Below are 25,644 nucleotides of genomic sequence, written 5' to 3'. Positions count from 1 at the left end.
TATACTGTTTGAATGAATCACATTTAAATAGAATTATCACATTCATCTTTCCACAAGTTCTTTAACCATTTTACATTCCTAATCTGTACTTTTTAAGTTGACCTTCTTTCTTTTTCTTTTCAATTGCATATACCATTTTATTTATTAAGTGTTTTATCAATAACACCTTTCCTGCTGTTGCCTTAAGCGGGTATTTCCTCTAAAAGGTACTAGATCATTGTAAGGTTCTTTTTTTTGCGGAAATGAGCATTGTGAACAGGGAGGGCTTAAAAAAGCGTGAGAAGAGAACAACAATATTGAAAACCAGGTGCCGTGTCCACAGCGTGTTTACAGTTAACACACACTATTATGAGTGTGTGTGTACAATTTTATTGGGAACTCAAGAAACCCAAGCAGCAGCCCAAAAAAAGAAGCGAAAAAAAAAAAAACAAAAGTGATAAAAAACCGGCTTAAAAGAGAGAATGGCCGCACCTCATTGACTGAGTGTTTGAGTGAGCCCCACTTGCACTAAACTGAAACTGCCACAGCTCGAAACTAAGCCCAACATATGTGACAAAACGAACAGTTGCTGAACTAAAATCGAATTGAACGGTCGCATAAGCTTGGGCTTGGCATTCAGTGAAGGCAACGACTGTTTCGATTCTTAAAGTGCATTGAAGGTCGCTTTAAATCGATTAAACTTAACGCAATAAACACCTTGTGTGTAGTGCAAAATATAATAAACATATATGGAAAATATTAAATATATGTAGCTGAAAAATAAATATTATTAAATAATTATGTTTAAATTTATTACGGCCCTTTGCGTTTTGACCGTGCTCAGCTTTAGCCTGGCTGAGAAAAGTGACCGTGAAAAGCGTCAGGCTGAAAAGGTTTCAGATACTTGTAAAATTGTTATCATTTGGCATTCTAATATTGACTTGATCTTTATCTTTACCCTTAGCTGCACATAACGCTGCTCTATGAGTCGCTCTGCCCCGATAGCCGAAAGTTTATGCATCAATTGGGCCCTGTTCACGCCGAGCTGGAGCCCTACATCAATATTGAGCTGGTGCCATTTGGCAAATCATTGGTAATTGGTAGTTAGTGAAAGTGTACACTCAGAAAACAAAAATAGACCTGAATTTCATTTCGTCACTCTCTTGGCGCCATGGCTGACTCACCTTATTATTGAGAAAGTATACTTCGAAAAAATCCGGGTTTTTCTACTCTTAATTTCCGGGAACAATTTTCTAAAATGTAGAACAGATATGTCCAATTATCAGGGTGTATTTTCATAAAAAATCGTACGAGATCTGAGCTACTCTAAGACAGGCGACAGAAAATAAATTTCATTACTTGCTTCTGAATTTAAAAATTATTTTTTCTAAGAATCACGGTTTGCATTCCAAATTTTTAGAAATGCATCTTCTAAAAAGTGAAAATAAACAACAGATTATTGGTATTGTTTATTTGGGACAAGCCTTTCTAATGCGTAGAAATTTCTTTCTTAAATTTAGAAATTATTTCTAAAAATAAGAAATAACTTTCAGTTCGATTTTTATTTTAGGGCGATATTTTAAAATTGAGGAATATTATTCTTCGCAGTTTAAGAAACACACAATTTGGCCATCACTTTCCCTCTCTTTCCCTCTCTCTCTCTCTCTCTCTCTCTGCATGTAGTCTCAGCAAAATGGAGCCATTTTTCACTGCCAGCATGGACCAGCGGAGTGCGAGGGAAATCGCTTGCAGAGCTGCGTCTGTAGCAGCACCCAAAATCAGGCAGCACAGGTGAAATTCGTTGTATGCCAAATGTTTGCACCAAATCATGCAAATGCGGACAAGGTGCGTATTGAAAGCACACAATTTACTTAACCACTTAAGCGCAAACTGAGCAAAACTGCGATATTCGAAATTTTAGTGCGCCAACGAAGCGGGTATTTTAACGGAGGTGGAGTACTGCATGAAGACTCCGGCGGGCACCAAGCTGCAACTCGATGCAGAGCTCATCACGAAACGTTATAGTCCCAGCTTTGTGCCCACCATTGTCTACAATCACGTAAGTAATCGCAACGCTAAGTGCTAATACCGCTTCTTTAACAACCAACTGGTTTTCATTATGGACTACGCACTGACCGGCAACAACAACGACAACAACAACAACGGCAACAGGTATTCAATCAGCAGCTGCAGGACCAGTCGCTGCGCAATTTCCGGGCCACAGTTTGCTATTTGCTGCGACAACAAATCACGCTGCCCGCCACAGTTTGCCAATAAAATGTGATGCATGTAATTACTACCAGAAAAGTGGAGCAAATAAATGTTGCAGATTGTAATGAATCAACAAAAAATATATGATAAATATTTACTTGTCGAGGGCATTGTTATTTTGATATGAATTGTGCAACGTACTGAAATGGTGATGTCTGCCACCACAATAATTATAGCTGTAATCAAGCTGAAATCTCTTTCAGCCTGTTATTGTATAACCTTCTTTTTAATGCATGCTGAACAATAAACAATACAATACAACACAGCATAAATATTTTAAAAGATACCCTGCAAATTTTTTGATAATTATAGTCTGTTTGGGCTGCTTATTTTGTGGTATAACCTGGACAAATCTGGGGAAAACGAGTTCTTGGTGTTTATTTTTTTTTCTTAGGTATTTCAATTATTAATTTTTCTTTTTAACGTAAATATCTTAAAAGATACACTGCACAGATTCAAGAATGTACAATCCTATTTGTCCACCTACCTTTTGATTTATTGCTAGGAAAAAGTCCATGTTAATTAATATATTTTTTTAGATGTTTTAATTTTTGACTTTCTTTTTTAAATTTTTGATGCAAGCTTTGCATCTTGACATATATGCTTCTGTAGTAGATGCTACTTTTATTTAAATTTTTAAGCATTGAATTATTGGGCTGCTTACATAGTGTGCTAAATTGTGGTGGAAAATATTTTGTTAAAATGTCAGCAAGTGGACACTCTTGTGCAAGCGTATGCCGTCTTCGGCATGCTGAATTCATTGCAATTCTTTCGTGTTATGCATTTAAATGAACTAAACATTAGACTATTATTTATTTCCACTGACGAAATCTCAGCTGAGAGTACAACAATTAAGTTGAATTTAGTTTCGTGTCTTGATTAACAAATAAGATAGAAAGTACTTAACTTGGTAATACCGTATACCCTGGTCTTATGTACATGTCACATATTAACAATGGTTACGTTGGGAATTTTTAAGTATTACAGTCTTCCTGATCGCATCTTTTATTTTTTTATTTAGATCGAAACACATGCATTCCTAGATCGACCCGCCAATTGTATTACTAAGGCATTGATAAAGCTCAAACAAACCAAACGTTGCGTGACAAAAGCTATATTAAATAATACATATGTATTTAGAGTCAGCATAAAATAATAAAACTAGCTTTGCCTTTAAATTGCCGCGCTAATTGAATTAAGTGCATCAGATAGTTCGAAACTTTTATGATTAATGCTTCAATCCAAACGCGCAAAGTGCGAATCTTTGTCTAACATTAAGAAAATTATTAATAGTGAATAAGAACTAATGTGGAAAATAGACTGATAACTTTTTGAAGCAAGATATTTTGTAATTGTGTTTTAAAAAGATCATCTGTAGAAATTTTCATTCATTCTCTAATGAAACGAAGAATAGAAAAATAATAAATAAACATTATTGGGGATATTTCCGACTACTTTGTTGACTGGACTTCGACGATGGCAAGCGCTTGGTAATAAGATATGAGAAATATGCATTTCATAAATGAGAATAAGTTGTCAGTTTGAGTTTTAGCAATCAGTTTTATTGTAATAAGACAGGTCTCCAATCAAATCTCTTATACATATGCTAGAATCCCAAATAATAAGCACAAATATAAATGTTCGTTACTTTAGTTGCATATATTTCATAATAATAATTTATATAGGTAGGTAAGATACAATTCATGGATTAGAAATAGTACATGCAGTGCTTGGGGCGCCTTATTTATTTACAGAGCATATCATATAGATTCATTTCAGGGGAAGTGCAGAAGAGCCCGATGAAATAAAGAAAAAAACAAATCCATCTGAAATCTGGGAGCTTAACACGAAAAAAATAATAATATGCAGACATATGTAGATATATATATATAGTATAATGATTTGCGCCAAAAAAGCAACATTTATCGCAATAATATCGTTAGGTTATTTTCTTTGTATGATGAACCGACAACAAATGACTTATGGGCTAAACAACTTAAACAACAAGCCTACAGCTACGACTACGATAAGTGATTAAATTTCTTGCACATTTTGTGTTGAATTATTTGTTGTTTTGTGTGTGTTTTGCTGATGGGTGCGTAGAAATAACAAAGTGGGGGCCACGTTTTTAAAGCATACTTTCGGGCGGGCGGGACTTGCATCAGACCGGCGTCCCCGTGCCAGCTGCCTGGCTCAGGCTGAGCGAGCGACGCGGCGCCGGCTTGGGCGGTAGCTGCGGCTTGATGGTCGCTGCCACAACGGCCACAGCGTTGGCCTGGACGCGCTCTTTCTCCTGGAACTCGACGTAGCCGCTCTCATCGCTGCACTCGGAGTCATCGTCCGAAACGCTGCCTACATCGGCCGGCTCCTTGGCATCGGAAATGGACTCGGCGGGTGTTGAGGAGGCGGAGGAGGAGTTCAGCTTGAGAGTGATGCTGCTGGAGCTGCTATAGTTGGTGGCGTCGCTATTGTGACGCAACTGCTGCCGTCGCTTCGACTCCTCCAGTCTTTGGTAAATCAACATCGACTCGAGCATCTGCTGCTGCACATTGCTGCCTTGCGGCTTATTGTACTCCTCCTGGTTGGCATTGGTCACAGTGCTGGCCGTTTCGCAACCACTGGAAATGGAGCCCTCATCGCTGTCGGGGTGGGCCAAACCCGGCTGACCGCTAGCGGCGCCCATTTGCGCAATGCCGCTGGCCGTCGTCGAACTGGAGGTATTCGACGAGATGGATGATTGGGGCTGGTGACGATACTGTAGGCTGGCATGGTTGCTGTTCCGTTTGCGCATCGAGCTGCGATGCAGCATCGTTAGCATCGCTGCCTGCCGAAAGTAATGATCATCCGCATCGTCTAGATAATCCTCCTCGCCGTCGCTGCAGACACCGTTGCGCCGCAGATGCACTGCATCCTCGCTGTCAAAATCTGCCTGCGGATCGGCACTGGGATCACTGTTGATAGTGGGCAGCAAGCTGAGCGGTTCCTCATCATCCTCAACATCGTCATTATCAGCGACCGCCACGTTCTCCTCCACTGCATCCACCTGCAGCTCGCTGAGACTGCCCAGGCTCTGGCTGCTGTTCTTGTGTAGCTGCATATCAAAGTACGGCAGCAACTCATTGCTCAACGTCGTATCGAACTTGAGCAGTTTCTCGAACTCATCCGAATCGGAGCCATCATTGCCACAGACGGGAGTTGGGCATGCCCCAGCGATGTTTGTCACCGTCTCCGGCTGTGGCTCCAAAACAGACTCTGCCTCTGCATGGGAACAGCATGTAGGTGCCGCCTGAATCTTGCCCGTGCGTCGTATGGAATGACCGCGACGACAGCGTCGCCTGCCCAGCGTCATGGCCGGATAGAGGGAGTCGCGCTGGCAGCAGGGCTTCATCTCTGGCTCATTGGTGTCCTCGATCTCATCGCCCTCCTCCTCGCCAATGGCCTCCTCAATGGCCATTAGTTTCGGCGCCGATTTCGATCGCTCCAACGGAGGCCTATAATTGTTGCCGCCCACGCTCAGCATGATCTTGCGCCGGGGCAAACTGGGATTGTCGTAGACAGCGTTGGCCAGACTTAGACGAGCATTCTGTTTCAGAATCTTCTCACGCTTAAATTCACGCAATGCACTCTCCAGATTATCCTGAAAGACAAAGAGTGGAGCATGTCAGTCGAAATGGGCAGATTGAGGATTTATCTAGCACTTACCCGTAACGTTTCGCATATGTCCTGGGCAATCTTCTCCTTGCTGCAGAGCACCGCATGGCAGCGCAGCTCGTGCTTCAGCTTACGGCCCTCATGCCTGTAGATCCAGCAGAAGACACGCGGATAATTCTTGGGCGCACAGCAGTATGTGATCCGATTCGACCAGTACTCTGTGAGGCCGTGTTGACGTGTTGTCGCCTTCAATCCGGAAGCGCACACCTTGACGCGCATTATGACATCCGGCTTGGTGTGCTGGGTGTAGTTACGCCACAGTGTGTTCAGTTGCTTCTCCACACAACCCTCGCCTGCGCAATACAAATGTGAATGGAAAGAGTGAGTAAAAGGAAATAAATTGTGATAGGAATTCACTCAGAAAAATTTCAAACAGAAATAATTTCTAAATATAAAAAATTCAATTAAATAAACGTAGAAATGCAAATCCAAACTAATTAAAAATTCTTCCAAAAATGTAGATTGAAGTAATGCAATTTCCTAGATCGGCTTTTATATAAATTAATGCAATTTTCTACAATGAATTATATCGTTCTTTCTCATTTTTATGCTCAAAATACAAATTTCATTTAAATTTAAAGAATTAATCAAATTAGAAAATATTTGTAGAAGCCAGATAAACTTTCTCTTGATTTTTTATTTTACTTGGATTATCTTAAAGTCAAGTTGATTATTTGTTTAATCAAAGTGAAACTTACCCTTGGCCCAGCCGGTGAGCACATTGCCCAGATAGGACACCTTGTATTCGGGATCCGGTGTGCTAATGTCCACGCTGTGGCTGCGCTTCCACCAGAGCTTGCCGAGACCCCGGGTCAAAGTGCGCATTGCCTTGCTGCTCAGCTGATCCTCGTCGCGGCGTCCCACATGCTCTTGCCGACTGCCATACTGCAGATCCCGTGAGTCTGTCGTCAGCGTGACTACATTGGTCACCTGCACCTGCAAATCATCGACGCCGTTATCGCCTGCTATATCGCCATCTTCTTTGGACATGCGCTTGAAACGCTCCAGATACGGGCCCGATCCCCGCCGGCGTCCATTGTACGTGTGAAACTTGCCGCTTGCCTCGTTGGCCAGTCGCTTCTGTTCTTGCCTCTCAAACTTGCGGGCATTGTACGTGTTGCCCAGCAACCGGGCAATGCTGCTGCTCTTCACAAATTTGTGTTGTCTCGGCGGCGTGCCAATTGGCACTGGCGGCAGACTACAGGACAAGGGTGCAGGCGACGGGGTGGGTGCGGGCGTGGATGTGGGTGTGGTTGTGGCAACTTGAACTGCGCCACTTGCAGTTTGTTGTGACTTGCTGCTCGCATTTTGTTTTTTACTACCGAAATGGAAGAGTGTGCGGCGTTCCTTGGATTTCTTCAAAGTGTTGTTGTTTGTGTTGGTGACATTTGGTTCATTGTTTGGTGTGACTGTTGCTGTTGTTGTGGTTGCTGTTGCTGCTTGTTGTGTTGTGTTTGATCCTTTGGCGCTGATTACTGCGACACCGACGCTGCTTAAATCTCCATAATCGTTGTTGTTGTTGTGCGTGGCAGATATAAAGTCAACTTCATCTCGACTTTCCATCAACTCTGATGGATTCGTCATCGCTTTGCTGTTGCTGTTATTGTTGTTGTGGTTGGCTGCCATTATGTGTGCGTCGCTGTTGTTTGTCTTGTAATTGTGCTGCTGCTCAATATCCGTTAGATTGTGACATGTTACAGAGCTGTAATTAAAAGAGAGAAGCACAAAAATGAAAATGAAATCTACTTTGGCTTCCGTTTTATTTTACTTAGAAATATCTTTTCTCATATTATAACATAACATATAATCTTAGACTAGGGATTTGTTATAAATTATAAAAAATCTAACTTTGCTCGTGATTATTATATTTATTAGATTTGATTTGAGTATTTTGAATATAATAAATTATTAAGTGTAGGAGAGGGTTTTAAGCAATTTATTAGTTTTGATTTCAGTTTTTTAAATGTAATAAATTATTAGCAATTAGACAGTTTGTATAAAGCGACCAATTTTTAGTAACCACCGATAAGAAAGCTTTTCCTGTCACACCACTTTCACACTGTTCAATTACTGCCTTTTTCTATATGTAAGTTTTCTTTCAAAGAATTTGTCACATTAAATAGTTAATAAATTAAGATTTGTTAAATCGACTTTGCTTTTTTTATATCGGATGAGATTTCGAATATATAAAACACATATTTACACCCATATTTTAATGTTACACAATTTAATTTGTAACTTTAATTTTAATTTTAAACTTTATTGACCACTTTTAATCTCAAATTTATTTTTCTTTCAATTAGTGCACTTTTTCAATTTGCAGTACATAAATAAATATATGAAGATATTTTAATTAACAAAAATTCCCATTCCACACGCAAAACTACTATTATATTGTGAACATTTAAGTAGTTAAATTTATATAACTCTAAAATCAATTAATTGGTGAGGAATATTCGACACTTTCAATTATTTGTTGAGTCTGCCTGTCTGCCTGTCAGTCAGTCATTATGCCCTTTACTAATTGGCTACTTTCGCTGCGCCTTTCGGGTCTGTTAAATAACTGCAATTAATAAAAAAAGAGTGAATATTTTTTTGGTGGTTTGTTTGCGACAAGTGTCAACCTTATTACATTGAGTAATTACCTCATAATTATCACCTAAAACACATGTAACACCTGTAAAACAATTGTGGATGTTTTTGCATTTTTCATTTGGCTTGTGTCTTTACAGCCCCAACCGAACGAGTTCGGATGTAATGGATTGTTACGAGTCTACAATATGCAAATATTTTCGCTATTACTGCAATGGGACAGTTAATTTCTTTGTTGTTTGAATTGTCGTGCGACTTTTGTGTGTTCCAATTGGCTTTATTGTTTTATTATCTGTTTTTAGTAGTTGTTTCTGTTTTTGTTTTTCACATTATTTGGATAATAATTGCCGTTTAAAAGCATTTAAAGGCGAAACTATCAAAACCATTAGCCAAGAATATTAAATTCATAATTATATTTCGACGTAGTTGCTAGCTAATTTTGTGCTGTTTTATTGTCTTCATTTTAATTTCATTTTTTAACTTTTTATAATTGAGAGGTAATTGTCTGTGGCGGTAGCTTTACCAAATGGAAGTCAAATTAAAATGGTTTTGTGTGACTAAATTGCAATTTGAATAATTGCATTTAAAAACCCCAATTGTTACACATTTGCCAACATATTGGGTTAATATTACGCCGGAAACAGACCACTCGTCTAGCTAAGTCTATAAGCTGGCGAAGATAACGTACCAAAAATAAGTGAATCGTTAAGTTGTTAATAATGCCTGAACTAATCACCATTCGACTTAAATTTAGCATATCTGATTCGACACGTTTCTCGATTATGATCCGATCAAGCCACATTTGAAGTGCGCCAATAGTAGAATTCTTATTAACAACTCACTCACAACTCATGTGACTGCAATCAGTCCTTGTGGTATCAGCACTTGAGCCTGTTTGGCAAGCGTTGGTCATCACCACAAATAATTTACTAATCTTTAAGTGACACCCAAATCTTAATTTTTATGCCTTAGTTATCTAATCATTACTCTCAACAACGCACTGATTTTTTAAAAACCCTGACCGCATTCAAAAGTGCTAAAACGGGTATATTATTTTACAGGCAGCATATTGCTAATAGCCATGTTCGTCTGTATGAACATGCAGTTCCGAGACAATATAAAATGTTTTGAATATAAGTCTCGTATACCCCGCGCAGATTAAGCTTATTTAATTTTATCGTTGCTTTGAGTGTGCAAAACTTTTAAAGGAAATTTCGCATTAAAGCTAGAATATATTAAATAGTTGGATTCAGGGTATCTCATAGTCGAGCCCAATCGAGTATTGTTATTTTTATTAAATTTCATTAGTTATAAATAAAATGGTTTTTGGACATTATTATGTTATTAATCTATAAATTCAAAACGGAGCTAAGAATGAAGAATTCTTGCATTGGTTGCCAGTCGCTTTCTTGTCTGGTTTATCTACAAGTACTATTTGCCGACTACAAAGACAAAACCACAATTGTCTTGCTACAAAGTTGTTTATGGTAATGCAACGACCTTGAAGTTGTGCAGGTGCTGACAAAGTCGATAAAGTTTTACGATATTTGCCTAAAGGTTTGCATGGCTGCTTTCACTTTTGCCATAAAAGCCTGACCAAACAGACTGCAAGCAAATGTCAGCGGTGCGGGCGGCCCACTCATTCGGAGACAACCATGTATATATATAAAAAACCTATCTGAGAAAGCCCAGTAGTCGAGGCCTAAAACCAAAACCAGAGACAAACCCGAGCTCAAACCCCCAGGCCATTGACATCGTCGCGCAGTTTTCACTCCACAGGAAAAAAAATATGTAGAGGTAAAAAAACAAAAAAAAAATAAATAAAAAATACACACTGATGATGGCGATGATGAAAAGAAGAAGCAAAGAAAGCGCGCTGAATTTGTAAGAAGAGTTAAACAAAAGTAAGTAATTGTTTTCTTTGAGACGCCCCTAGCCCATTATCATTTATGGCTGCCGCTTTTGTTGTGGAGTTGATTTCCTTGTCTGTCTGCCCTTAGTCCATAATTGCAAATCTTTTATATAATTATTTATTTATTTTGTGCGTGATCGTGCATTTTGAATAGCACAGCGCAAATGACATTAAATTAACGAAGCTAACTAAGTAACAATATAAATGCAAAAATAAGTAAACGACACTTTTGTATTATTTGGTTTATAAGAAATGCAAAAAACGTAACGAGGAAGTGTTGCTTTGCTGCTTAAACAGCTTCAGTTTGTGTGCGTAATTTTAATTTTCAGGCGCAGCAAAAAACACAACAGGAGCGCTGTATTTGTCCACATTAAGTGCGCCCAACAGGTGGGGCACAATAAATACAGATGCTTAAAATATGCTGTTGAAGTTGACCTTCAGCCTGGCATATATTAGACACAGAACTGAATCCACTTTATATTCGGACAACAGATGTTGGTTATAAATTGTAAAAAAAAATAAATAAAAAAAATAGAAGGCTGCCAACCATTTTCGAAACTAGCAGCTAGTAGCCAAAAATGATTGATCATCATATCACATAATTTGTAAGCGCTTGGAATTTATTTGTTTGACTTGGCGTCTAAACGTATCACACACAGCGCATCAGACAATGGAACAAGCTCCAGCATTTCATCAACTAACTACTTAAAACCGAAACCAAATCCAAATCAAAAAAAAAGTTAACAAAATGGTTGTCAAGTCATTTATCAAAATGTATATATGAACAGTTTTAACAGCTAAATTTGCGTTCGCTGCTGCTTGCCAAGTGTTTCCCAGGCAGCTTAAAATGCAAAAACCGCAATTCAACAGCAACAGCAACAGCAACAACTGCAAACTTCTAGTTACATATTTGTCTAAAGTCAAGCTCCAGAGACAAACACTTGAGACTTGGCATTCTCAATGGTTAGTCAGCCTTTGTGGGTACAACAAAAATGCAATTTATTATTATGCGGCACAGAGTCGACTCCACTCTGCTCAGGTGCAACGGGGCTCGGGCTCGGAAACTGTGTCAACAGCAAATTGAAAAGTTGATTTACAATAAAGAAGAAAAACGAAAAACGAAAAAAAAAACATAATGTTTACCTGGTATAGGCCAAATTCAATTTAGCCACGGCTACGCGTGTGGCTTCAAGCCAAGTGTATTTGTGTGTGTGTGTGTGTGTGTGTATGATGTCGGTTTAAATAAATCGTTAACAACACTGAATCGCTGACCGAGACACGTCGAGAGACCTCAGGCTCAAAGCGGTGCCAAGAATGTCTCAAAATAAATAGATACAATGAAGCGCAGAATAAAAAAAATAAATAAAATTAAAAAACAAAAAAATCGAAAGAAACAATTCGGCGCGCAACTAAATTAAACGGTTTCGCAATTCGATTTTTGGGCATGTGTGTCACGCGGTGCTGTCGGCAACAAAAATGCAGCAAACACTCAAATCCGAAAACGAATAAGAAAACTAATCCGAACACGAATACATATCTGAATATCAACTTAAGGTAAGCTGCGTATGCGAGTGCAAATGAAAAAGGAAAGGAAGTTTGCCCGTGGACGTGCGAACGCATCGGAATGCATTTAATTGAATGAGTGAGCAAAATATTGTGCTGAATTAAATAAAGTATATTTGGCTTATAACAGAGATTAAATCGATATTGAGATAATGAGAGAAAAACATTGAACAAAAAATGCTAAAAACACAACAAAAATCAATTCAAATACTTCCATTAAAATATAATCGCTATGACAAAATTCATGTCATTTTCCATCAATTAACCAATATAATAATACAAATTAATTGAATGATACAGCAAACATTGAGCTGAATTAAATTAAATATTTGGTTTATAACAGAGCTAGAGTTCGAGCTTATTGCTTATAGCATTCGATATCTAGTGCAAAACAGTTGCAATCAATCCAAAAATCAAAATCAAGAAATATAGCTTTCTTCAATTAATATTCTTCATCGATAACAATTTAATCTTTGTGAAACATTCTTGTCATTATATATCCATTAATTAACCATTATAATACCCCCTGCATGGCCTTAGTTAAGTTTAGAAAAATTATAGATAATTCATTTGGGAACTACGTCAATTCAACTGCAATTAAATAAATGATTAATGCACTGAAATGGAAAAGAATATCAACTCGAAGTTAATGAAATGCTATTGCCAAACAAATTAAAAATGCATTTCCTCACACACAGATAGAGAGAGATGCTGCAGTGGAACCAATTGCTTGACTATCTATTATTTTATATCCTGCTGATAAGCTCTTTGGCCTCAAGACTTATCTCACCTGTACAATTCGCTGAAGCTCAAGTGACTTAACTTGTCAATTCCACAAATTCCGGGCAGCCATAAAAAATAATAAAGAAAGATGTAAAAAAAGAGAAACAAACGAGCGTGTTTTATTTTTTATTTATTTTTATTGACAGGAGTGAAGGCAAGCGTGGATATAATAAAAGTGCGTTTTAACAACAGCAAATTCACAGCAATTATGTGGGGTAATTTTGTACGGGTTGTGTTAAGAGTCTGACGCCCAGAACAAAACTACGTCAGAGACTCGAAAAGAACGATGCAAAATTGAGGTATAAAGGCAGCACAGATTGGCTTTAGTGCCGATCCGACATAGGTAAACAGATTTATGTTTACATTTTAATGGGGTCCAGAGGGCTCAGCGGAGGCGTCGGTGTCGGTGTCGCTGTCGGAGTTGCTTTAATGGATCCCAGTTGAACTGGCATTAAGTTCATTTTGCCTTTATACCTTTAGTTAATTGAGGTAGCAGCAGGTTTTTGAATTATTATTACTTTTTTACTTTGTACTTTTTGATGTCTGCGTAATACTGAATTTTGTGGCTTATTAAATTTCTGGCTGTTCGAGTAAAAACCTTTTTTTTTGTATTTTTTAAATTGGTTTTTGAAAGTGAATGCCTTGACATCATTTTGCCTGACTGAAGTTGAATATTAAAATTTACATTTATAAAGATATCTTTTCGCATATGCGATTTGAATCGAAGTTACTCTATTTATGGCATATCAATTGTTTAAAATCGCTGGCCACAAACTTTATTAAAATGCTAAACAACACGGACGTGAGCAGAATTTATGTTCAGACAAATAAAAAAGTTTGATGGTCTTTATGATATCCTGCAGCTGATATCGCATTAAAATAATAATAGGTATATATGACCGTTTTAAAAGTACACAGCATTCTGAAAAGGCAAACGTGAGTCGCTCGAAATGGCATCAAACATCAATATAAATATAAATATTTATGCATGAAAATAGCAATGTAAACAGTCCAATACAATAAACAAACAAAAATGTCCCGCAAAAATAAACTAAGTATATATTAATTTACGTGTAAATAATGAAAATGGCGAAAGTTAAGCCGAAATGTTTGTCGTTTTGGCTAATTATTTGACATTTTCAGTTATCTGTCTGTGTGTGTGTCAGTTATCTTGACGTGGTTGCGTTTATCATAGCAAAGATTCGCATATAAATTTCATCTGTCTTATTGTACAAATCATTTCTCAACTACAACAATGGAGCACTTGCAGGCGTGCCAAATGACGAGTTTCACCAGCTCAAAAGCGAATTCAACAAAAAATTTGTCAGAATTGCTTGGCAAGGAGAGTAGTCGACCATGAGATGCTCTGTGAATAGGTACAAATATTAATCTAGCTAAAAATACTCTTCAAATGTGCTTCTTCAATTCCAATGAAATATATATACGAGTATATATAAAGTCTGCAAAAATTACTATCAAATTTTTGAGTGCAATAAGATTCAACAATAAAATCCAATAAGTATTTTTTCAACATAATTCAATATTTACACACATATTTTACACATATTAAAGTTATTTATTTATTGTTCATAGCATCGCAAATGCCTCATTTTTGTTACCTTTTTTATGGCCAGAGGTAGGTGCAAAAAGTAGCATGGCAAATTGTTTGTCATGCGGCTTGAAAGGGTTTGTTTGCGAATTGCACGGCTAAATTTATTAGCGAAAAATGTTACTAAGGGGGTTAATGGTGCAATAACAAAATGCAAAGCATACGAGTACGTATTTTATGTGTTTTGTATTGCAACCACAACAACAACAAAAGCAGCAGCAACCGCATCGCATCATCAACACAAGCAGTTGCAACAACAGCAGCAACAGGTACAGCTGAACACGACTGCGAAAGACTCTGGTGACAGTCAAATACCACCGAAAAACTGATGGCAAATATCCATCTTGTGGGGTAGGGGATGGGCGTGTTTTGACCAATGAGAACGCAGACATTAATAAATAATTAATATTTTCCGGTTACTCCAGCTCCAAGATTGTGGGATATATAGGTTTGAGTAATTTATGAGAGCAAAATCGTGACATTCTAGCAATCTACACAATCTCAAATTTGGTAAGCGTGACTATAAAACTATGCGAGATTCCTTAAATGCTGATCTATGAAGGACTCGCCAGCAAACTACCTTCCAATTTTAATAATTCTAGCTTTAATATTGTGCGAGGTAAGAGGCCTTATCGATTTACAATTAAAACCACTTCAAGGGTGGCCAAAGAAGTGAATATAGACAGACAGCATAAGCAAAACTAATATGCTCTACAACCTTCAGTATCAGAGTATAAAAATAACAGATGAGATGCACCAGGAAGCTGTTAATGTTTCATTTTACTTGTGGCTCATACATCATGGTGATTGTTGTTGTTGCAGTTGTTGTTGCAGTTGTTGGTGCAAGCACCTTACAGTTGAGTGCAATTGTTGCCGAATGATCATTGAAATTTTGCAAATTAAAATTACTTTATATGGATTATAATTGAGTTTGCAGTAGATTTTCAATTTGAATTTTAATTAAGTTCAACAGCTGCCGGCGGCGGTAAAAGTTAAGCCTCAATCATCGGCTTATATTACTATGAAAGTGTATGTGTGTGTGAGTGTGTGTCTGTGTACGAGAAAGTGTGTGTTCCTCGACACAGCTTTTTGGCTAATCTCACAAAGAGATGCGAGTTACGAACTGCTCTGCTTCCTAGCCAAAAATCAACAAATATTTACATATACGATTCGCAAGTGATTCCAGCTAAATTGTGACTTGCACTAATTTAACACAACATTTTTTTATCACCCAAATACTTGTCGAATACTTATAATTAAGCGGGCCTTCCCCACAAGAGTCGCAGCTGTTTTAATCTTAATCGTGATTGGTTTACCAACCGTGTTTGGACTTGAAACAAAAACACACGATTAACAAAAAAAATGTGCGTGTGTTAGGTATTTGGCCAATTACGCATTGGCCAAGTCACTTGGTCTGCACATGGACACGTCCATTGCTGTTTTGGCATTCAGATCACGCGATTGTCTAATGATAAATGGCATAAATGAATATGCCAAGACCAAAACCGATACTGACAACGCCAACGACACCGACCTGATACCTGAGGCCAGTTTTATTTTAATTTTTTTTATATTTTTAGCGGCAATTGAGGCAAATGTTTAATTATTTAGTGCACAACTGCTAAGAGGCGACTAATTGAACGCTTTAAATTGGCACACGGCGCGCGTTAAAGAAATGGAATATACTAAACAAAAGTTATAAATATCACTTGCACAAAATAAATGCTTAGCTCACTGGAAACGTTAATTAGACACTCAAATCACAGGCAACAAACAAAGAGGAGGCTGAGTCGGATTGATGCGCCATTTACTGGATAGTGTATATAGATGCCATATGAAAATAAATTGATATTCTGTATGTCTCTAATGCCCGATTAAATAACACATCACGTTTGCTAGGAAGAGCTGCACAAAAATACAAACTCACACACACACGCACACACACACATTTATACATATGTGATTATGTGTGTATATAATATTCATTAGTGCCTTAATTAATTGCAAATTATCACGCTATTTTATTACAACTAAAAAAAAGGCAAACTGGTTGCATGTCCGTTCACTAATCGCTTAAGCAACTGACACTTATCGGATATATCTGAAATGGATATGAAAGTGGCGAAAGAATCTCTGGAATGGTGGCCAAATGCTTGTTGAGGTGTGGCTATTGTTTTTAGCACGGTTGTCCATTGATGATATCATTAGTGAACACCCTTGCTTATAGGGTTGTCATCATTATTATTTTTAGATAATTAGTAAACAGCAAGCTGTTGTTGCTGATGTAAATTCTTCGCTTTAAAACAAACAAAAGCCGTCAACAGATTAATAGAATTACTATCTATAAATAATTAAATTGTTGAACAAAATTAATTTTGAGTTAAGACGAATAAATAATACATTTGTCATTATTCAAAATTACTCAATAAAAATATTTAATAAATTGTAAAACTAAAACGTCATTTTCTGAAATGAAAAAATCGCAGAGCTGTCATATTCTTTTTTACGGACTTTTCCGCGCGCAATTATATATTTATAATCATTTTACTTTATTTGCATATATTTACAAACATCTACTAAAAAATTTAAAAAATGATTCATACAATTTTAGCTAGTATTAAAAATTATTCAATAAAAATATTTTTAATAAACTGTTAAACTAAAACGTAATTTCCTGAGCTACGAAATGGAAAAAACGCGGAGTTTTTAGCTGGTTTTTAAAGATATTTCCATGCAAAAAAAAAAAAAAAAAGTGATAACTAATTGAATCGTTCTATTCAATTTAAATATATTTCGAAAATACTACAACAAATGATAAAAATGGTTCGTAAAAAATGTTTGTGCAAAAAATACCATCTAAACTATAAACTGACTGCCGAAAGCTTTTGACAACGTCTTTGGACATTTTAGGTCTGTTTGTTGAGCGAGCTTTATTCGATTGGATTGGGCGCTCAACATTTTTGCGATATGTACTGGTATTTTGTCAAGCAATTAACGCGCATTTGTTGAATTTCGTGTGAAAATTTTCCACTCGAGCGGGCCATGTATAAATGTGTATATGAACATAGAGGGACAGTTTTGCTGGGCTGGCGCAGGCAGCCTCGTAAAAGATCAAGAGTCAAATTCTTTGCCAAGATAAACAGGCAGCAGACAGAGCGGACTGCCTGCTTAGTCATAGCCAGCAAATTGGCCAACACACATGAGCCATGCCGAGGCGAAGCCAATTGAATCGAATCGAATCGAATCGACTGAAGCTTGAGCTACAACAGCTAGAAGTCAGCCAGTCATTTAGTTAAGAGCTGTGCTTGCAACATGCCAAGAGCCCAAAAAAAAGAAAAAGAAAAAAAAAAACATCCAGCTACAGCTCCCAGCTGTATGTTGATATCTCCATGTCAGTCTACTGGCCATTAGCCAAGGTTGTTGAGTGTGTTGAGTGGAAGCCGCGGCTACTTGCATTGGCCAGATATTAAGAATCGAGCTGAGCGTGCAACATGCAGCGATCAACGAGCTGCTAGCCAGCTAGCAGCTTAATGCCCTCTTATGGATTGCGCAGACGCCAAAAAATTGGCAAACATGTTGCCAACAAAATCGCATACCAACACACACACACATACAGATGTGCAACTATGAATGTACTCTGTAACACCAACAGTGACGCCAGGTAAATTGTCCGGGCCCAGCCCGCTTGTGTTTTTCCTTTAGATGTTTTTTTTTGTGTACTTGTTACGTGAGAAAATTTTTGAAAAGTTTGGATTTTGTTTAGTTCTCCGTTTTGGTTGTGCGGGCCAGCTGCCAAAAATGTGAAACTGCTAACCGTTTTTTTTTTCCTTGTTTTTTTCTTTTGCAATTTTATGGCTTTGTTGGTCACCACCATTCGATGGCTGTGATCGCAATATGGTCTCACAAGTGGTCTCTGGCAAATGCATTTGCTAGACTACAACACAGACTAGCCAGACCGCACTGTGACCATGTGGCCCCAGGCCAGGCCAGGTGAAAACCTTGGTCTGCCTCTGGCGAAGGGTGCTGCTACTCTTGATTATGTAGAGCATTGGTTATGGGAAGTGTGCAGATATGTATAGCCCTGACTTCCGCACACCAAACAATACAGAACAATAGCTTAGACGGTTAATTGTCTGTGTCAAATCATATGTAAATAATATACTATACATTTCTATAAATCTGCACGTGTTTAGGCATTGTCTAAGTTAATTTATTTATTACAGAGCAAAATTGTAAATTGTTTTGCAAATAATTTTAGCCTATTTGAAAACGTTAAGATTGCAATTATTACTATTGCGGGCTGCGGGGCTAAACAAAACCAGTCGCAGTCCATTGAATTTCAATTAACGCACAAATTGCCTATGGATTTCAAATTCAATAACGAAAAGTGCATGTAACAAATATAAAAATAAATAAATAAGAGGCTCAAAACTGAAAGCTTCAATGCAAACAGTACGCATGAAATTAATTTGAAGGAAATATTGCCAAATGTTCACACTAAAAAAAAGAGATATAATAAAATGAAACCACATACCACAAATAACAATTCGCTCTAATAAATATTTCGCAATAACAAAACTTGATTAAATGGCAACCGAATAATTTAAGTTATTTTTATATGATGTTTTTTTCGCAATTCTAAAACGTTTGAGTCGCTTTCAGTTAATTCATAAATTTATTTATTAGCTCATTCTAACAAAATAGGCAAATAAAACTAAGTGCCCGGCGCGTAGCTAGAAAAAAGATGCTTGTGTGAGGTTTTTAGCAGTTTTTTTTTTCACTTTTATGGGAACTTGTTGAGATTAACACGTATTCAAGTGAAGTTCTTGTTTTTTTGTTGTTGTTTTTTGACAAGTTGGGCTCAAAAACACGCCGCAATTCTTTGCGTTGAATTTGCTTGTTGATTCATGCTCTTAGAGTAGAGTCAACCTTTTGAGCAATGCCTTAATTGAATAACAAAAAATAACAGACTTCACTACTTCAAGCACTTCAATTTACTCTTCAGTAGACAATTGAGCTGAGCAGAGGCGGCAACAGGTCTCACATAAGTCAAATATATCTTAGACCGTCATAATCTTTGGGAAGAATAAACTTTGAATACTCATCGCACTCTTGCCTGAATCTCGTACTCTAAAAAGTCAGTTGACTGAACTACGTATAGTCACAAGACAAACGAGACGGGCAGAGGAGGCAACAAGTCTCAGATAAGCGAAATATCACTTAGGCAGCTATATCAGCAACAGGCTTTGATAATATTGCTGCAAGGGAGGATCCTCAATATATTTAGTATTCTATTGAAACATGTTATCAAGTTGATCCATTAACTTCTCTTAAGACTTACAAATTTCATCGGAAAATTACCCACTTACAAATAAGATACAATTAAACTAAAGAGAACTCCTTTGAGACTAGTAGAGTAAGCAAATATAAAATAAATAAAAATAACATAACTAACAATGTAATCAATTTGAAATAGAATACAAATCCTCAACACCCGAGGCTTGTTCTAAAATTGGGGTTGATGTAATAGTTGTAGGACAATAGATCTAATAGATCACATGAGACCCCCGACTAATAACAGTGTGTGGCTCGCTTGTTCTATTACTTAACCGATTGGGATGATTTAATAATAAACACATGTTTGCATGAGTGCTTATATCTAGATTCTAGCACGCACTCAAGTTCAAATACTAACGAGTGTCATGCATGTCAAACGTAATAAAGCGTGGCAATAACAGCATTAGAAAATGCGCAATTCGAAATGGTAAAAAAGCATATTGCTTAACTAAAGCTCTATAATATGGGCGAATTAGTGGCACGCTTTCAAATAAATTACATTAACCTGCAGTAGATTTTGAAATGAAAATGAATTTAAAATAAGTGACATTGCACACAAAGTGGAACTATTTAATCTGAAGATCAGATTGATTCCCAGTCACACTATTACGAAATAATAATACCCCAAAAAAAAAAAACAATTGCGGCTAAAAATCAAAATTGTCGTTAGATTTGAGTTTTAAGACCCCTACTTCGTTCCACACATTAAACAATTTAAATGACAAACATGACAAGTCGCTTGTAGCTGCTGCTGTTGTAGCCTGTTGCTGTTATTGCCAACTTGTTGGCTACAAATTGTCAGTGCATTAAGTGCATTTTTATTTGAGACACACAGGCCCAGTAGCCAACACCACACAGGCTGTTATTTTACCTCCCAGTTGCCACTGTAATTGCATTTTGGGCAAAGAACACCACACGCAATAAAAATTACTACTATTTTTTACCATATAAGAGAAGAGGGAACTGCCTCCTTTCACTCGTTCTGTCTTCCGTGTTAGTTATGTGACTCTCTTGGGGTAAAAGTTGGTCATTAAGCTAAGCACCTGTGCATTGCAGTGCAACATTTTACAGAGAGTATCACAAACCAAATAAGTATATAAGAAATTACTTTTTTCAATTTGTAAAAATGAGTTAAGTTTTTAATATAGTCGTGTAATTAACTGTACATATAACTATAATGCATTTGACCAGTTGAGTAATATTTAAAAAATGTTTGCGTTTTTTTGTCAAGATATATTTCAATCTGATATGCTGTAGAAAGAGAAACCAACAGCTATACAAAATTTAATTACTATAATACTGGCTAAGCAATATTTAAAAGTGTTTGGGTATTTTGCCAAATTTATTTCAAAATACTAAACTGTAGAAAGAGCCGTGTAAATCCCGCTGCTCATTTCTGAGAAAACAACATCCACACATATCATATGCCATATCAGGTATAATAATAGTATAAAACTTAAATAATTAATATTAATCCACTCGACTTTGATTAAGCAATATTTGAAAGGGTTTGGGTATTTTCCAATAAATATTTCAATAAGCTAAGATGTAGAAAGACCCGCTGCTTATATCTGACACATATCAAATAAATTTTATACATTTTGTAAAATTAATTCAGGTATTAATATTACAGTTAGATTTATAATATTAATGCACTCGACTAGCTGAGCAATACCTAATAATATTAGCTTTATTGCCAAGTTATATTAAAAGTTGCAAAACCGCGGAAACAACCGCGTATAACCCGCGTAAAATTAACTTTTTATTTTGTAACATTAATTTAGCTTTGAAAATAGAATAGCTAGATGTTTAATAAGAATAATGCACTCGAACAGCTAAGCAATATTTATAAATATATGGGTTTTTCTTGCCAAGTTTAATTTGAATATGCTAAGCCGTAGAAAGAACCGCGTAAAGTCCGCTGATAATTTTCGATAAATTATTCATTTGCTGCTTGAGTAAAAAAAAACAAAATCAAATTAATTATTACAAATTAACACAAAAAGCTGTGCGCACGCGTCCAACGAACAACTATCAAATAAACAATGAACACAACAACAACAACAGCAGCAACAAATAATCCACGAACTTATCACCTGAAGCACTGTTCGCCTTGCGATTTTACTGGCAATCTAATGAAACGCTTCAAAAACAGGCACTGGCCACAACATTTTCTGCTGACGCACATTTGACGTAAATGTCGTGGCCTTTCATAAGAATTTGGGCCCCCCGCCTCAGCGGCCGGCTTCATGATAATTATCAAAGATTTCAGCTACCGCCGTCGCCATAGAGCTTGGCGAATTTATAATTGTTCCCCGTCGCTGTTTGGACTTTATCTGTGGCCAGCTAGACAGGTCTGTCTGGCCAAATGGCCAGCTGGCTAGCTGGAGCTAACCAGTAGTAATTTTGGGGCTTGTGCCAAAATAATTTGTAGATAGATGCCTGTGTCTGTGTGTCTGTGGCTTTGAATCGTTGTCTGTTTCTGAACTTGAGCTTGTTTCGGTGTCGAACATCACTTTTACTGTAGGAATTTTGTTGTGCTTTAATCATTTGGAAGTAACTCTCACTGTGCACAAACTGACATGTCATGTGGCTACGTGCCCCGGCCAGGTGAAACTGAGGCATGTCCAAGACAATTTCAAAAGATATTTGGAAGAAAAGTGAAATTGAGAGCGCAATAAGAACATTGAATTTTACAGGTAGCTAATTAAATAAATTAATCAAAAACAGAAATTTAATGCGTGTCTCTCGAAACTTTCGTATCTTAAATAAAGAATCGAATTGTTAATAATACATTTCATAGCTTAATTATAAGTACAGCCAAATATTTTAACTTTTTAACAAGTTTTATTCACAACTAAAAAAGAACAGAAAAATATGGATGTAAGTGGATTTAACTATACATATTCATATGTATTTATAATTTATATCTTTACGTCATAAACTATAAAAGCTAAGATAAGGCTAGTCAACCAGTTATGAATAAAACTAATTTTATTCACCGAATATATTAAAAATAGGGAAAAACGGTATTATGAAGTTGTGCAAAATTATGTAACAAACAGGTGAAGCCTGTCCGAATAAAATATATATATATCCTTGATCAGCATCAAAAGCCGCGTCGATTGAGATGCAGCCTTACGCTAAATCATAATGTACCCAGAAATATTATTGATCAACTGTACCAATTTGATTAAGATCGTATAGGAAACACTGAAACACTGAATACTGCTAAGGGCAAGCCTAATATGTATTTACACAGCTGATTTCAGGGTATCTCTAAGTTCAGCTGTCTCGACTAGAGCATTCTAACTTGTTTATGTTAGCTCTGAGAAATGACGACATTTTGTAATTTATGCATCCAAAATGTTATGGAAAACATTTGTCAACTCAATTTCGTTAACTTTATGTTTGGCTAATTTATTAGTTTGGTTGCCAATTCGGTAATTCTTTTGTTCGAGCCAAGTTCAAAGTTCAGCAAAATCTTTAAATATTATAAATGGTACACGCAGTGAATGCTTATATAATTTTTTTTATAAACAAAAAACAGCTATATATTTATATTAACAGTGCGGATATAACATAGCAATAATGTTTATCAATCCATTGGTAATAAATGAAGCGAAATAGATTAACTTTCTCTCTTAGCCAACCATTAACTTTATTTGTTTTCAATCTAAATACGATCAACTCAATTTGAAACCTTGCTCTTCCGTCAAGTAATTAAACGTCTGGATACTAGACCTTTATTCATCAAATTAAGCAGTTTTAATCAGCTAAGCGTGGAAAGAAAAAAAAAAAACAATTTTAAATTGTTCGACTGTGCTAAAAACAAAAACATTTATTTTTAATGCATGTGCAAATTTAAATCATTGTTCAATTTCCGCTCATCGACATGTACGATAATAATTATGTGATTTGCCTGCTTAGGTTGTGCAATTGTTTTTGTTTACGTGTACAGCAAAAGATGCATCGATGTATATAACGAGGCAGATCATTCAGACATTTATCACATCCATGTAATTACTTAGATTGTAAGGTGCTTAATTCTGACCTCAAATGCTAAAAACAAAAATATTAATTAATATGCAGCCGGCGCCACAAACTACAACAAGCTATAATAAATACGGGTCCGACTAATGATAACGTTTTGCATAAGTTCGAGCTGAAATTCAAGAGGCGCCACTTAAAACTTGATATTGTGATGATTTTCGACCCCATTTGTAATGCTGGCTGGAACGAATTTAGCCATATCATCATCACACAAAAACCAGTTAAAGGTTAGGGCCAACAGCAGCGACACCACAGAGTAGGCCAACATGCCAACTGCCATGTGTGTAGTAATTACGTCTATGGGGAATGGGAAATTGCAGGGATGGGGAAGGGGGAAGGAAGTGAACGGAATCGGCGACTGCAATTAAAACGCACAAGCTCGAACCGAACGTGCTGAAAAGTCAGCGTCAGTAAGGCAAATTAACATTTAAATGCCGCTCAACAGTTACAACCATATACTACAGACTCTCAACTGAACAGTTGTTCAGGCAAAACAGTTGCAAAGTTGCAAACAGGTGTAACACTAAAAAACTAATGGCGCCCGATGGGAATTGCTCGCTTGCTCACCGGCCATTATTATATAAGAAAATATGCCCCCTCAGCGACGAACTGGCTGACCCACATTTAATATTCTAAACGCTGCCAGTGGACCATGGACAACTTTGCGTGCTTCTAGCACTAATCGCTCCAAAGTTATGAATTGTGTTTTTGTGTTTGGGAACCGTTACGCTGACTCTGCATGGCAGTAACTAAGATTCGAGAGGGAGGGGGATGGGGGCAAATGGGGCATTATATGTGACGGTAACTTGAGGTGTTTCGTGCATTACCCTTACAAAAATGAACAAGTTTTAATGCTTGAGTCGAGAGATCTCCACTATATAATGCACTGAACCCTTGCTGATCATCAGTTTTTTCGAAGTAAAAATACGTTTTGGTTAACGAAATCTTATACGATCGTATGAAATGTTTACAGTTGATCGACATTATATGTGGGTATATTATATGTATACATATTTTATTTTATTTGTTTTAGTTAATTAAGAATTTTTAAAAATGCAATTTTAAAATTAAAATTAAATTTAAGAGAGTAATTAAATTAAACATTTCAATTAATTAAGAAATATGTAAAAAAAAAAATAAGGATATACTAAATCTAAGCCTATTAAAATTTAAAATGGTCTTTGGGTTCCGAAATGCTTCCTTTTGCTTGTTACATACATCTCAACTCATTATTTAATTTTTCGAGCTTTACAAATAAATAAATTGAATAAATGCGTATGTGTATATAATAAAATGTAATTACCTGGCAAACTATTGTTGCGGTTTTTTTTTTTTTGGTTGCGTGTGCGTCTGCGTCTGCAAAGTAAACAAAAGAAGAGCAAATTAAAATACTTTGATTTCATGTTTGAAGGCGTATTAAAGTCAATAAACATAACAGCATTTGCATTTACATGTGTTTTAAATTTTTTTTTTTTTTTTTTTGAGCAATGGCAATAAAAATGTTTCACACGCGTCTCAAAAATATGCTCGCTTTCTCGAAATAGGTGAAAATGAAAACACTTTCAGTCGATTCGTTGTAATCTTCACAAAAAGATCTGCAATTATGTGGAGATTTATTGAAAATGAAAATGAATATCGGCGCACAGCTTGAAGTTTCAAATCAAAAAAAAACAGACAAATTGACCGACTTGTGTGAGAGAAAGAGGTGGAGAGACACAGAGAGCTAGAGATAGAGAGAGAGCGAGAGAGAGAGAGAGAGAGGTCTATAAGGCCAATCGCACAATGAAACTAAAACTCAATCAAAAGCAATCAGCACGAGGAGTCCAATTGCTTG

The 25,644-nt window shown here is 36.7% G+C and overlaps 2 protein-coding genes across 3 annotated transcripts; one reads left to right on the top strand and one right to left on the bottom strand.

Moving 5' to 3' along the window:
• Window positions 1–413: 413 nt before the first annotated feature.
• On the top strand, window positions 414–2,332 carry LOC6563346 (GILT-like protein 1). The gene is made up of 5 exons (XM_001989793.3): window positions 414–872; window positions 944–1,072; window positions 1,663–1,824; window positions 1,901–2,038; window positions 2,152–2,332. Exons 1-5 carry the CDS (start codon window positions 780–782, stop codon window positions 2,254–2,256), a joined length of 627 nt encoding a protein of 208 aa, XP_001989829.1. The 5' UTR covers window positions 414–779; the 3' UTR covers window positions 2,257–2,332.
• Window positions 2,333–3,890: 1,558 nt separating this feature from the next.
• Window positions 3,891–25,150, bottom strand: LOC6563347. Of its 2 annotated transcripts, none has more exons than XM_001989794.2 (4): window positions 25,114–25,150; window positions 6,660–7,663; window positions 5,953–6,254; window positions 3,891–5,887 (listed from the first exon to the last, which is right to left on the bottom strand). In XM_001989794.2, the coding sequence occupies exons 2-4, from the start codon at window positions 7,585–7,587 to the stop codon at window positions 4,412–4,414; spliced, it is 2,706 nt and encodes a 901-aa protein (XP_001989830.1). In that variant the 5' UTR covers window positions 7,588–7,663; window positions 25,114–25,150; the 3' UTR covers window positions 3,891–4,411. The 2 variants fall into 2 exon arrangements, with proteins under 2 accessions (XP_001989830.1, XP_032592712.1); XM_032736821.1 differs by lacking the exon at window positions 25,114–25,150 and adding an exon at window positions 11,609–12,109.
• Window positions 25,151–25,644: the final 494 nt, after the last annotated feature.

Source organism: Drosophila grimshawi, unplaced genomic scaffold, assembly GCF_018153295.1.
Source record: "Drosophila grimshawi isolate 15287-2541.00 unplaced genomic scaffold, ASM1815329v1 contig_311, whole genome shotgun sequence".
In the NCBI taxonomy this organism is placed as follows: domain Eukaryota; kingdom Metazoa; phylum Arthropoda; class Insecta; order Diptera; family Drosophilidae; genus Drosophila; species Drosophila grimshawi.
Note: the sequence above shows the minus strand (reverse complement) of the source record. Positions and strands in the feature narration are given on the sequence as shown.